Genomic DNA, 14886 nt, shown 5'->3' with positions numbered 1-14886 from the left:
CCCGCCCACCGGGCACGCAACAGCGCTGTGATTGGAGGAGGATAACGGATACTGGCATCTGATTGGTCGAGCGGACTGTCAATCATCATCATCATCGCTTCCTGTTTAGACTATTTGATTGATCGGATTCCGCAGCTGATGGCCATTTTATATCAAATATGACTTAATAAACATACTATTATAATGTTTTGACGGACATTTCCCCTCTTTATAACAGTTTACACGAGACATGCCAGAACCAGAGATAACTCAGTTTAGAGAGGCGACATCATAACAAAGTACATGACAGATCCAGTTACCGTTAAGTGCTATATAATAATATCAGTGTAATACAAATGCAGAAAAGAAAAATCACGACCAGAAATATACAATATTTGTGGGATATTATGTGAAAAGAAATCTGCTATTGTCACATAACATAGTTGTAATGTCAGTGCTTTAAAGAGGATATAAAGTGTGTCAGTATAAACCAGTCTCGTGAGGGATCAGGTCCCTCAGCCTGCTCTGAATAATAAAGCGACAGCGCCACCTGCTGGTGAGATGAAACGAGACCACATGCACCAGGAACAGAAAGCTAAGACACTTTTTTTTAAGCCCTTCAAATATCAGGCAAAATATTTTTTTATATAAATACATATTCAGATATATATTTTTAATCCCTTTTTTACCTGAATGAGCTTCTCGTGGATCCTCAGCCTTTATGAAACATAAAGAAACGTGTATTTGACTTTGGGGATGAACTGTATTCAACATTTTAGAATATTCCATAAAATGTACAATAATATTTAAAAAATGCATGTTGCTTTCTTTAAAAGTCTTTGGGTGCCTTTAGTGAAATAAAAAGAAAGCCGTCTCCACAAGCAGCCAGGAGACAAAGGGGAGGAAGGAAAGGAGACGAACCAGGAGGAGGCGACACCCACTGCTTCTCAGCAGATTCCTGCTCCTCTCAGGGTGACGGGTGCTCGGCACGTCCTCCCACGCCCACCTCCAGCCGTTACCACGGCAACACATCATCATCATCATCAGTGACTTCCACTGCAGAGGGAGGAGGAGGGGTGGCTGTGTGAGTGCCGAGTAGGGCAACTAGGCTGTGTGAGTGTGTGTCTGAGTGAGTGGATGATGGTCGTGTGTGAATAGAGTGCGTCAGAGTGAGTCATCAGCCGGTTTCACAATGTGTTGATGTGACGCAGATTCATTTCTCCAGCTCCACCACACACACACACACACACACATCACAGAACAAATCTCACAATAGAGTTCAAAAAAATAAAGTTTAATGTTCATGTGCTGTATAACAAATAAAATATATTAGTGTTTAAAAAACATGTGCATAACGAGGTGAAGCCTAACTATCACTTTACCAGAACCGCCGGGCCCAGAGCCACGCCTCCATCTCCCAGAATGCACCAGCTGCTCGTTAGCTTTAGCAGACTAGCTCAGCGTGAGACCAACAGACGACATTAAATACACAAACTATGACCATATATATATGTGCAGACGCATCACGGACATAAATATTGCATTGGTCACTGAGACAGGGAGTGGAGGGGGCGGGGCCTCTGGACCACAGAACCACAGTGAACACTTATTCATGTTTCTACCGCTAAACACACATGTCATGGTCATAAACACCGTTAGCTAGGGCTACTCAACATTAGCATCGTGTAGTTCCTCAAGGACACGTTGACACAGAAACACCAAACGTCTACAGACACGGCTTCACCTGGGGGACACACCTGGGGGACACACCTGGGGGACACACCTGGGGAACACACCTGGGGAACACACCTGTCATATCTAACATGTTCAACTTTACACATCAACACACTGGAGGCTGCAACGCTCGGCCGCCGCCCAGCTGACCCCCAGGACCAATGGCGGGGCCCCCTGCTGTGGCTCCTCCTCTTCCTCCATGAATAAACAGCAGACTGATCCCTCAGAGTCACCTGCTGGAGGGCGGGACCGGACTCCAGCGCCCCTCTGACAGGCACCTCAGGTCCCTGTGGGTCCATGTGAGTCCCTGTGGGTCCAGGTGGGTCCCTGTGAGTCCATGTGGGTCCCTGTGGGTCCAGGTGGGTCCCTGTGAGTCCATGTGAGTCCATGTGGTCCATGTGGGTCCCTGTGGGTCCATGTGAGTCCAGGTGGGTCCCTGTGAGTCCATGTGGGTCCCTGTGGTCCATATGAGTCCATGTGGTCCCTGTGGTCCATGTGGGTCCCTGTGGGTCCAGGTGAGTCCATGTGAGTCCATGTGGGTCCCTGTGAGTCCATGTGGTCCATGTGGGTCCATGTGGGTCCCTGTGAGTCCATGTGGTCCCTGTGGGTCCAGGTGGGTCCATGTGAGTCCATGTGGGTCCATGTGGTCCCTGTGAGTCCATGTGGTCCCTGTGGGTCCCTGTGGGTCCCTGTGGGTCCCTGTGGGTCCCTGTGGGTCCCTGTGGGTCCAGGTGGGTCCATGTGAGTCCAGGTGGGTCCCTGTGAGTCCATGTGGTCCATGTGGGTCCCTGTGAGTCCATGTGGTCCCTGTGGGTCCAGGTGGGTCCATGTGAGTCCATGTGGGTCCATGTGGTCCCTGTGAGTCCATGTGGTCCCTGTGGGTCCCTGTGGGTCCCTGTGGGTCCAGGTGGGTCCATGTGGTCCATGTGGGTCCCTGTGGGTCCATGTGGTCCATGTGGTCCATGTGGGTCCATGTGAGTCCATGTGGGTCCCTGTGAGTCCATGTGGTCCATGTGGGTCCCTGTGGGTCCCTGTGGGTCCAGGTGGGTCCCTGTGGGTCCCTGTGGGTCCCTGTGGGTCCCTGTGGGTCCAGGTGCTGCACCACCTCCTCATTGTTCTGGGGTCACAGAGTGAAGGTTATGATCAGTGTTCATGATGAGCTCTTCCTCTTGAGGCGTGATGATGATGAAGATGGACTCTGAGGACGAGGAGCTGACGTCTTGAGTTCTGAAGGTGTTTTGTTAAATAAACTAAAGTATGAAACGGGTGTGTTTTGGCTTCGTGATGACACTCCATGAAACCTTCAGGGAACCTCGGAATTTATTCAACCCATGTTGTGAACGACGTGAACGTATGAATTTAAACTTTGAGCCAATCAAACGGATGTCGAGATGTTTCATGTCAGGGCTGCAGAAACGAGTTACCATGACGATGAAGTACGCAAACAGTACCTCTAGCGTGTACTCTAGCGTGTACTCTAGCGTGTACTCTAGCGTGTACTCTAGCGCAGAGGTCCCCAACCTTTTTTGAGCCACGGACCGGTTCCGTGTCAGGAATTATTTTCACGGACCGGCAATATAAATGACGTAATAAATATGACGTCATACAATTATACGAAGGGCATAAAGTGCCAAAACTACAACTCATCATTACGCCGAGTGTGAGCCGTGCTTGTTGACCTGCAACGAGCCGCTAATGGAGACGGCGACACAGACGTGTGTTTGGTCCGCTGCTCCTAACCGAGTTCTGGTCGCTGTCATTAGAACACAGAGTTGTTGTGTGAAATGTCCCTTAAGGCCACCGTCATTTGCATCTCCAACACATGTTCTTCTTGCTTGGACGGGCTCGATTCACCGGGTGGGTTTGTTTACTAATGGGTTGCAGGTCTATTCTTTTGCAGTCGGGTCTTTTGTGGTTGGAGTACCACTCAAACTCTTTTAAAAGCCTCTTCCACCCGGTCAACGTCTGAAACATGTAGAATATTCCGCTGTTCACTCGCCCACACAGCAGCGACTTCATCGGCCAACTTGAAACCAGTTGTCATTTCCCTGAAGTGACAGAATTCATTGAGCAGGTTGAATCTGTTTGAAGATTCTTTGTCACTGTGCCGCCAGCAGAGGGTTCGGTGCGTGAGACTCGCCTGCAGCGATAAACCCGAACTTTAAGACTCCTGAACGCGGCTCAGACACACGGTGGATCCGGTCCTTTTTCAAAATAAGATATTTTTCCGACTGATTAAAAAAAAAAAAATTTGAAAACTTTATTTATTCACTTTTTTTCCGCGGCCCGGTTCCAACCAAGCCGCGGCCCGGGGGTTGGGGACCCCTGCTCTAACACACCTCGAGGAGCTTCTCGTGTTCTTTTGAAACAAAAAGACGAAACTGAAGATAAATAATGCTGATGAGGCAACGTTGGTTGTTAAGGCTCTACTGTGTCTGTGCTTCGTATCTACTGCCGGGTCACGGGGGGGGGGGGGACTATGTGGAGTCCTCCGGCTCGGACTTGATGGTCTTCTTCTGCGACGTCCCGTTCTCTGGAGACAAAGAGAGGGCGCTGCCGTCAGCCAAGAGGTTCACCCCCGAGCTAACGGATGCTACTCGGCTAACGGGACCGACCTGCTGTCTTGGTCTCGTCTGTGCCGCCGCCGCCGCTGCTGCTGTTGTTGTTGTTGTGGTTGTGGTTGTGGTTGAGGTGGCGCTTCAGCTCATTGGCTAGCTGCTTGCCCAATGGAAGGTCTCCCTCCGGCATGTTCTGACTCACCACGCGCAGGTTGACCGGCCGCTCGTCTGCAGGGGAAACACAACGTCACGTGTTCATGTGTTCATGTGTTTAACATCTAAGACCACAGACGTTCAGGTGGATGTCAAATACCACGAATAAAAGGCATCGCATCACATTCTTTAACCAGAAGTGCTGGTTTCACCATTGCCTTGATTATTGATTATGACTGAGAGACACATGAGATACCCTCTGAGCTCTGAGACACATGAGATACCCTCTGAGCTCTGAGACACATGAGATACCCTCCCTGCTGCTCTGACACACACAGATACTCTGAGGCTGAGAGACACATGAGATACCCTCTGAGCTCTGAGACACATGAGATACCCTCTGAGCTCTGAGACACATGAGATACCCTCTGAGCTCTGGGCGGGTTCATCTACATTTATTTATTGAAAGGATCTGAACTATTATTTCTTTCTTATTTTAAACAAACAATGGCTGAGATGCTCTGGGAGATAATAATAATAATAATAATGTGCATAAGAAGTATACATGGCTCAGTGGAGAGGATATGAAAAATAAAAGATTAAAGAGTGACTAAGGGAGACGCATAAATATACTGAGGGAAAGGAGGGGGGGGGGTGAGGACAGGCAGAGGACAACAATAAAAGAAATGACAGGAAGCAAAGCAGAGAAGAAGAGGGGGAGGAGAGAGAGAGAGGTAGACAGAGACAGAGAGAGAGAGAAACGCCCCCCTCCAGGCAACTGGCTGGAGGTAAACAGGCGTGGGCGTGATAATTACAGGTGCATTGTGGGATTTGTGGGAACAGTGATATAATGAGCTGGGAGTGGGTGAGGGAGGAAAGGAGGAAAGGAGGAAAGGAGATTCGCGCTGCGTGTTTTTATTCATATTCTCTGGAGGCTTTTATGAAACACTCCTCATTTCTCTCGGTGGCCACTAGGGGCAGCACTGAGTCAGGCAGGACTTCTTCCTGATACATTATTTATGTATTAATAAATCATCTAAACTTCTAATCCAGCGGGATATCTTAAAACACTGGAAACAATACAGAAAACAAGTGTCATAATCCAAAAATATATATTTTTAAATGATAATTTCAGTTATGTGAAAATTGGAAAAGGTTGAGAGACGATATCTGAGCATCCTCCTCCTACCTTGGTGGTCTCTGGCCTCGGCGGCGGCTCCGTTGGGGGTCTGGGCGTCGTTGAGGTACTTGAGGGCGGCGGGGGGGATCCTCCAGTCCAGAGCCTGCAGCCGCTCCTGCACCGCGGCGTCCTGCAGGATCTCCATCTGGCGAGCCAGGAGACGCTCCAGCTGCATCTGAGGAGACGAGCGTCTCGGTTTAAGTCATTCAACTAGTTTAAGACGTCACAACTATTCCAACAGGATGACTCAACGGTTTATTGAACTAACTTCTAACAGGAGCTTTGAGACACTTAATTCCAGCTTGTTCTTGGACGCTCTTATTGTGAAACTCTTGACCTTGAAACAGGAAGTGGCCGCCGTTTGATTCTCCGTGTTATAAACGACGCCTCCTTCAGAATAAAAGCCTTAATCCTTCCAGCTGTGAAGAGAGCTGACAGCTCAGTTTCACAGCAGCACAAGCTTCGCTTTGTCAGTCCGCACGCCGTCAGCTCAGATTATTATGGGATGTCCTCACTGAGGAACGCAGCCATGAAATCTTCTTCCCGATAAGCCCCATGATGCATTGCTCACAGCTCTCCTCCCACACGGAGAACATTACTGGGGTGTAACCGGGTCCTGCTGCCTCACCATTTGCTGGAGGGAAGCCCTCAGACTTTCACCTTCAAGAGGGAACTCTCAAGGTCACCTGAAGGTGCGTTCAAACGCTCGGGAAAAGCTGGTAGATAAGGAAACTAAATAAGATGACCTCATGTCCTGAGGTTATCTTCGCATTTAAAGGTTGATAAACTACATTTGAGGACTTCCTCTGATCGTCAAACACTCATCTGGAGCATCATCCTTGATTATTGATGATTGATGATTGATTATTCCTACCTGCAGGTTGCGCCCCACGGTCTCCTCTCCTTTGGACTTGGCGCAGGCCAGCTGCTCCCGGAGCATCTCCTGCCGCATGTGGATGGCCTGCAGCGCCTCCTGGATGTCGAAGAAGTTCTCCTGAAGGAGGAGAAACCAGCTGATGAGCAGTTGATTCTGGTATTGTAAAGAAAGGCCTCGTTATTATCATTATTTTATATCTATATTTATAATTAAAGTGTTGAAGGCATCCTGTAGCTCTTTGTTCTTAAAGAAATGTCACATTTATTTGAAATATATCGGATCCTTTGGCATCTGTTTGAAAGCTTTTATAAAAAGGATTAAATAAATAAATATTATAAACTCTATTATTACATCTGCTACTTCTGGTAATAACTTCTTATTCCCAACAATAATAACTTCTACAGGATCTCCTTTGTGGAGGAAGATGAACTAAGAGGGACTTTTGGGGGTTTCTCTGAATCCCGTCGGAGCTCAGAGGCGTTCAGGCGCCACATGTTCCCCATCATCCTCCAGCTCAGAGGACCTGACCTCTAGGAGGCCTAGTGGAGGAGGAGGAGGAGGAAGAGGAGGACCTCACTACGACCTCATGATGACCTCATGATGACCTCACCTCTGTTTTGATCCTCTTGGGGGACGCCTCGTCTCGGTCTCCACAGCGAGACCTGTGCAGAGAGAAGGAGTCAGCCCTGAAGGACTCTCCGAGGAAGAGAGGCCTCATCGTAGTGGACTCACTTGCTGGTCCGGTACGTGTACTTGTAGGTGACCTCTCTGGAAATCTGCCGAGCGAGTCCGAAGAGCTCGTCCCGCCTGGTGAGCAGCGCCGTGTCCCTCATGCACAGCTGGGCCGCCGCCTCGTTCACCGTCAGCTGCACCGAGAGGAGAGAGGTCAGCCTCGCTGTGATGTGTTGTGGTTGTGGTGAGTTCTGGTGTGTTGTGGTTGTGGTGTGTTGTGGTTCTGGTGTGTTCTGGTGTGTTGTGGTTCTGGTGTGTTGTGGTTCTAGTGTGTTGTGGTGAGTTGTGGTGAGTTCTGGTGTGTTGTGGTTCTGGTGTCTTGTGGTTCTGGTGTGTTGTGGTGAGTTGTGGTGAGTTCTGGTTCTGGTGTGTTCTGGTCTACCTCGTGCAGCGTGAGGTGCTTGCCGTCCCTCCTCTTGGAGTCGAAGCGCCCGTAGATGGCGCTGTACTTCCGGACCTCCTCCTCTCTGCGCGGCTCGTCGTCGCTCATCTCGAAGATGTGTCCGATCATCTTCGCCAGCTTCTTGTTGTTCTTCAACTGCTCTTTGGCCTCGGACGGGTCCGTCTTCGGCAGGCCCGGCGCCATCCGGTCCACGCACTCTAGCACCGACTGCACGGCGGCGCCGTCCAGCGCCTCCAGCGTGTCCCTGGGCGAGGACGGCGAGCCCAGGTCCGACGGCGACAGGCTGTGCTCGCTGTCGTTGCTGTGGCCCGACCAGAACCGGGCCTCGCTGCCGCCCTGCAGCGGCGACCCGGCCGACGCTTTGTCCCGCGCCGCGTCCAGCTTCCCCGGGTCGGAGCAGGCGGCTTTGGGCGTCTTGACGCCGGCCCGGTCCGGCGGTGCCGGCGAGCCCTCGGGCAGCTTGTAGACGGGGATGCTGCAGACGGGCAGCGAGGCGAGCGGCTGGTTGAAGATGGCCGGGTTGGTGACCCAGTCCCGCAGCGCCTTCTGCAGGCGCCGCACGTGCAGCGGCTTGCTCGCCATGCCCACCAGCGCCATGATCTCCAGGAACTCGTCCTCGCCCGCCTCGCACAGCTGCTGCACGTCGTCGCCGCCCTGCTGGATGAAGGCCTCGTAGTAGATCAGCAGGTTGGCCCGCTGCAGGATGCGGTACAGCTGCAGCTCGCCCAGCGTCCTCGGCAACACCGCCGCCATGCCTGGGGGGGAACACACGCGTGACTCCTCTGCAGCGCTCTATATGGGACCGTTCCCCCAGGTTATCGGGTCCCAACAGGTGCGTGAAGAGCTTCAATGGGATCAGGAGACAAAGCTCCAGGTGTGAAGCTGAAGCATCGCTCCACGTGTGGGTAGAAGATCATTCTGCCTTCTATATTTAGATTCTTCATGCAGCCGATGTTTCTAAACTTTTCTCTCTGAACACGTCTGGCTGTCAAAGTGTTGGTGCCTTCCCTTTGAGGAGAGGCTCCTCCTCCTGCTCCTCCTCTCTGAGGAGTGTCCGTCAGCAGTCAGCAGACCCGCTGCAGGAGGACCACATGCCTCTCTCCACCCCTGCAGGATGTGTAGGCGGTGGGCTCGCCCAGTGAGGCCCAGAGAGGACCAGAGAGGACCAGAGAGGACTAGAGAGGACCAGAGAGGACTAGAGAGGACCAGAGAGAGGACTAGAGAGGACTAGAGAGGACCAGAGAGGACTAGAGAGGACCAGAGAGGACTAGATAGGACCAGAGAGGACTAGAGAGGACCAGAGAGAGGACTAGAGAGGACTAGAGAGGACCAGAGAGGACCAGAGAGGACCAGAGAGGACCAGAGAGGACCAGAGAGGACCAGAGAGGACCAGAGAGGACTAGAGAGGACCAGAGAGGACCAGAGGACCAGAGAGGACCAGAGAGGACCAGAGAGGACCAGAGAGGACCAGAGAGGACCAGAGAGGACCAGAGAGGACCAGAGAGGACCAGAGAGGACCAGAGAGGACCAGAGAGGACCAGAGAGGACCAGAGAGGACCAGAGAGGACCAGAGAGGACCAGAGAGGACCAGAGAGAGGACCAGAGAGGACCAGAGAGGACCAGAGAGGACCAGAGAGGACCAGAGAGGACTAGAGAGGACCAGAGAGGACCAGAGAGGACCAGAGAGGACCAGAGAGGACCAGAGAGGACCAGAGAGGACCAGAGAGGACCAGAGAGACTAGAGAGGACCAGAGAGGACCAGAGAGGACTAGAGAGGACCAGAGAGGACCAGAGAGGACCAGAGAGGACCAGAGAGGACTAGAGAGGACCAGAGAGGACCAGAGAGGACTAGAGAGGACCAGAGAGGACCAGAGAGGACCAGAGAGGACTAGAGAGGACTAGTGAGGACTAGAGAGGACTGGATTACTGCAACTCCTTATTATCAGGCTGCTCTAATAAATCTCTTAGGTCCCTCCAGTTGATCCAGAATGCTGCAGCTCGTGTTCTCACTAAAACTAAGAACAGAGATCACATCACTCCTGCACTAGCTGCTCTGCACTGGCTCCCAGTAAAATCAAGAATCACTTTTAAAATTCTTCTCTTAACCTACAAAGCCTTGATTGGTGATGCTCCATCATATCTTAAGGAGCTTGTAGTACCATATTGCCCCACTAGAGAGCTACGCTCACTAAATGCGGGACTACTTGTAGTTCCTAGAGTCTTAAAAAGTAGAATGGGAGCCAGAGCCTTTAGTTATCAAGCTCCTCTTTTATGGAACCAGCTTCACCTTCAGTCCGGGAGGCAGACACAGTCACCTCGTTTAAGAGTAGACTTAAGACTTTCCTCTTTGACAGAGCGTATAGTTAGGGCTGAATCAGGTTCACCTGGTCCAGCCCCTTGATATGCTGCTATAGGCTTATAGCTGCCGGGGGACGTTTAGGATGCACTGAGTACCTATCTCCTCTTTTTCTCTCCTTAAGGATGAATTTTCATCTCTCAATCACACGTTACTAACTCTGCTTTCTCCCCGAGTCCTTGACTTCACGTCTCATGGGGTCATCGGACCCTATGAGACGGCATAGATCCTATCTGCTGATGGATCATCGAGGTCTGGGTCGTGGAATTCCTGCTCCTGACTACACCACTGTCATGTTGAGACTCCGCCCACTGTTGAGACTCCACTCCTCCTCCCCACCGCCATCTGCCTGATGGATCGTGGAGGTCTCCATCGTGGAATATGCCTACTATGAACTATTCATACACTCTGTCATATTCATTGAATGTATTTAACTCTAAATCTGTCCTTCTGTACACATGACATCTATTGCATCTGTCCATCCTGGAGAGGGATCCTCCTCTGTTGCTCTCCTGCAGGTTTCTTCCCTTTTTTCCCCCCTGAAGGGTTATTTGGGAGTTTTTCCTGGTCCGATGTGAGGTTTTGGGGCAGGGATGTCTATGTGTACAGATTGTAAAGCACTCCGAGACAAATTTGTAATTTGTGAAATTGGGCTATACAAATAAACTGAATTGAATTGAATAGTGAGGACTAGTGAGGACTAGAGAGACTAGTGAGGACTAGAGAGGACTAGTGAGGACCAGAGAGGACCAGAGAGGACTAAAGAGGACCTGAGAGGACTAGAGAGACTAGTGAGGACTAGAGAGGACCAGAGAAGACCAGAGAGACTAGTGAGGACTAGAGAGGACTAGTGAGGACTAGAGAGGACCAGAGAGGACTAGTGAGGACTAGAGAGGACTAGTGAGGACTAGTGAGGACCAGAGAGGAACCTTCACTGGCCGGAAGAGGAACCTCCAAATGTCCCTTCAGTGAGTGTTAGTGACCTTTAACCTCTCATAAATATGGGACTAAGATACAACAACAATCACAGAAGAAGATGGAAGTCAGGAACATGTGTACCTCAGGCTGTCAAAGTAAAGGTACTGAATACTAGGAAAGGTATGAAGGAAGTAGTTTCCTCTGTGTTTCTCTAAAATGAGAAATCGATGAATCTGCAAATATTGTGGAACAGGTTCATGGTGTTAGTAATGTTTCTGTGAGTTTGTCGTCTGATGGTCAGCGTGATGTCTTTGTGTTTCGTTCAGTCTCGTCCTGCTGAAGCTCGAGCAGAGGTTCCTCTGTGGTCACGAGCTGTTTGCTGCTGGTTTTTCACAATAAAGCGCCGGCGTGTGAATTGAATAACTATATTTAGCTGCAGCGTGAACTCCTGTGTGTGAACTGGAAGAATAAAAGTCATTGAAACCGCTAAAATAAAGACACAATAATAATAATAATAATAATGATGTCTGTGAGTATTTTAGTTCAACAGCCGTCTGCACAAACACTCTAACAACCTGCCATCTTACTCCAGTTTGATCACATCAGTGTGTGTGTGTGTGTGTGTGTGTGTGTGTGGTGTTTGTGTTCTGGCAGAAATAGGCCTCTGTGAATGGCAAACCTCTAATTGAAGTCCTGTTTCACAAAAGCCAGTTAGGCGAGTTCGGCTTTTCACAGGGAGAAGTGAGGCGTGTGCCACACACACACCACACACACACACAAACACACACACACACACACACACCACACACACACACAAACACACACACATACTGAGGGGCTGGTGTGCAGCAGGTTTATCTCAAGTGAGGAATCCTTTGATTTCACTATGATTCATTTGAGCAATTTCTCAATGTGGAGCAAGAATGTTGTCACCATCACTTTGACCTGGTGTGTGTGTGTGTGTGTGTGTGTGCGTGTGTCCGTGTGTATGCGCGTGTGTATGTTTCCGTGTGTGTGTGTCTTTGAAGCATCTTAACCAAGTCAATGCTTTTTTAATTAATACAATCACATTAAATGTGTAATATAATGTATACTATTCCACTAATAATGTAGAATATAATGTAGAATATGATGTATAATATAATGTAGAATATAATGTATAATTTCCAGTAATAATGTATAATATAATGTATAATCTTCCAGTAATGTCTAATGTAATGTAGAATATTTCAGTAATAATGTATAATATAATGTATAATATGTCTAATGTAATCTCTATTATAATGTATAATATAATGTATCATGTAATCTCTAATGTAATGTATAATATAATGTATAATGTAATGTATAATCTTAGTTATAATGTAATGTATAATATGTCAAATGTAATCTCTAATATAATGTATAATGTAATCTCTAATGTAATGTATTATATAATGTATATTATAATATATAATGTATAATATAATGTATAATGTAATGTATAATCTTACAGTAATAATGTATAATGTAATGTATAATATGTCTAATATAATGTATAATATAATGTATAATGTAATCTCTAATGTAATGTATAATATAATGTAATGTATAATATAATATATAATATAATGTATAATCTTAGAGTAATAATGTCTAATGTCTAATCTTGCAGTCATCGTGTCTAATGTGTAATAAAGGCTGTGGGGCTCAGCAGGGAGTCTCTCCCACTTTAACTTTATTATAACACGAGGAAGACGTTGGTGTTCAGGTCCTCTTCATCTCTCACTGTACTGCTAGTTCAGTTTTAAGGTATTTTAATTCTGTACTCATATATAAATCCAGAGTTTACAGACATAACACAGATTAGAGCCTCACCTGGAGAGTTGGTCCCCTTTGTGTCCGCTCTTCCTCCTCTTCTTCCTCCTCTTCCTCCCTGTTTGTCAACACTCGTGAGGCGCGTTCAGTCAAACAGAATCTAACAATAAAAATATAAAATTATTCCCAGGGACCGAAAAAAAAAGACAGAATAAAGCCGGAGAGCTCGAGCTGGTCGGTGCGTGCGCGAGCGGAGCGACGCGGGTCTCCTCTTCCTCTCTTTCTGGAAACTTTTTCTTTCTCCTGCGCGCGCGCGCGAGAGAGAGAGAGAGAGAGAGAGAGCGGGAACAAAGCGCAGAATATCTGTTAAAGAAGAAGAGCCGCTGACCTTTGTGCGTCTCTTTCCTCCAAGTGTGTGTGAGTGTGTGTGAGTGTGTGTGAGTGAGTGTGAGTGAGTGTGTGTGAGTGTGTGTGAGGGTGTGTGAGTGAGTGTGTGTCCTCCACTCCCCTGCACTGTTCACCACCATCAAGCCGCATGCAGTCACACATACTGAAAAACACACACACACACACACACTTCCGGCTCTCACAACAAAATAAAAGTGTATCCTCACGCCAAATATACTCAATCAAATGCTTCCGGCATATTTTGAATGTATATGTCCAATATAGTTTAACTTAAACAATAAAGTAGTTATATGTGCTTTAACATTAAGAGGCTGCTTTCATTTTAAAGCAGTATTATTATAACAATAATACAACTAAACACTTTGAGTACTGTTAATAATTGTGTACTTTTGTTTTAATAAAAGTGTATATTCTATTTACTTTTCTCATTGTGTTGCATCATTGCATATAACAAATCACAGTATGTGTGTGCTTCTTGTTCATATAAAACACAAGAATAATCTTCCATGACAAAAGAAAGAGTTAACAAATTAATATATACATATACAATACTAAAACACCGTTGTATTGGTACTTTGGCTGAAGTAAAAGTACTTATTTTACTAAACCAGATGTATTTGTCAAATCACATGCTTTTATTTTGTCATGCTTCCGGTCTTTGTAGTGGGCTCTGCGCGCGCAGCTTGACGCGTGCCACAGAATAATAAAGTGGGATATTCCGCGCGGTCTCTCTCTCTCTCTCACACACACGCACACACACACGCGCTCTCTCTCTCTCTCTCTCGCGCGCGCGCCCACGCTGCTCCCTGCGTGACGCAAATCCGCGCGTGGGCGGACACACGGGGCGTGGGAGGCTTTCTGCACGGAATACCAAACACAGGCAGGTTCGACTCCCACAGAGCCGCCGCAGTTTGTTCTCCACAAATACCACAATGTACATCATGGACTGGGCACGGACTGGCCTCATGTGTACAACGTGTACTTCTATACAGAAGTACACGTTGTACACAGTAGTAAAATCACTCGTTGTATAGAAGCACAACACATATCCTACAGAAGGTCAGAATATATGACCGACTGTAGGATATTTATATCTGTAAATGAGGTATAGCCTATATGACAATATTACATTTGTGCACTCAGTATATATACATGTATATATAAATATATATGTATGTATATATATAAATATGTATTATGTGCAACGCATGCACACTTTACATGAAGTAAACATATATATCTACATATATATTATTACGCGTCATCTTTTTATGTTTATGTGACATTTTCTAAATAAAATGTGTTTGTATTAAAAATATATTGAAGGTACTTTTCTTTCTAAATATATATATATATATATATATATATGCTACTACCTCCTACTGATACAAGTAGTAAAATCACGTATAAATAAAAGAGTACTTCTTTAATTACTCCGTTTATATGAAGTGACTTGTCCTCAACGTCACACACCGAGGAGGAGGCGGCAGGTCAGAGGTCACGGCGGCCATGTGAAACACACAGTACGGCGGAGTGGTACTGTGTGTACTTTATACTTGGAGCTCTAATCTCAACCCGATCGCTCCGAATCCGCCCAGTTACCCATCAATGAGCTATTTTAGGGAATTAGGCCACCAAAGTAACACCCTGGGGACCAAACCAGAGCGCCCCCCCCAGCCCCCCCCCCCCGCCAGCCCCCGAACAGCACCAAAAAAGTAAAATTAAACAATTTCACGCAGAGCTGCAGCTCTTTTCTTTTTTATGTGTCTTCAAAAGCCCAAAGGAAGAGAA

General features: G+C 47.7%; 2 protein-coding genes across 3 annotated transcripts; both read right to left on the bottom strand.

Moving 5' to 3' along the window:
• Positions 1 to 1252: 1252 nt before the first annotated feature.
• LOC130204567 (protein LIAT1-like) lies at positions 1253 to 2726 on the bottom strand. Of its 2 annotated transcripts, XM_056431389.1 has the most exons (3): positions 2199 to 2726; positions 2105 to 2140; positions 1253 to 2015 (listed from the first exon to the last, which is right to left on the bottom strand). In XM_056431389.1, the coding sequence occupies exons 1-3, from the start codon at positions 2724 to 2726 to the stop codon at positions 1635 to 1637; spliced, it is 945 nt and encodes a 314-aa protein (XP_056287364.1). In that variant the 3' UTR covers positions 1253 to 1634. The 2 variants fall into 2 exon arrangements, with proteins under 2 accessions (XP_056287364.1, XP_056287363.1); XM_056431388.1 differs by having other exon boundaries at positions 2105 to 2677.
• On the bottom strand, positions 1253 to 13285 carry LOC130204564 (NGFI-A-binding protein 1-like). Its single transcript, XM_056431385.1, has 9 exons — positions 13076 to 13285; positions 12748 to 12847; positions 7596 to 8371; positions 7214 to 7347; positions 7092 to 7143; positions 6479 to 6598; positions 5614 to 5779; positions 4329 to 4499; positions 1253 to 4246 (listed from the first exon to the last, which is right to left on the bottom strand). The coding sequence occupies exons 3-9, from the start codon at positions 8367 to 8369 to the stop codon at positions 4191 to 4193; spliced, it is 1473 nt and encodes a 490-aa protein (XP_056287360.1). The 5' UTR covers positions 8370 to 8371; positions 12748 to 12847; positions 13076 to 13285; the 3' UTR covers positions 1253 to 4190.
• Positions 13286 to 14886: the final 1601 nt, after the last annotated feature.

The sequence above is a fragment of the Pseudoliparis swirei genome, chromosome 14, assembly GCF_029220125.1.
Source record: "Pseudoliparis swirei isolate HS2019 ecotype Mariana Trench chromosome 14, NWPU_hadal_v1, whole genome shotgun sequence".
Lineage (NCBI taxonomy): Eukaryota > Metazoa > Chordata > Actinopteri > Perciformes > Liparidae > Pseudoliparis > Pseudoliparis swirei.
Note: the sequence above shows the minus strand (reverse complement) of the source record. Positions and strands in the feature narration are given on the sequence as shown.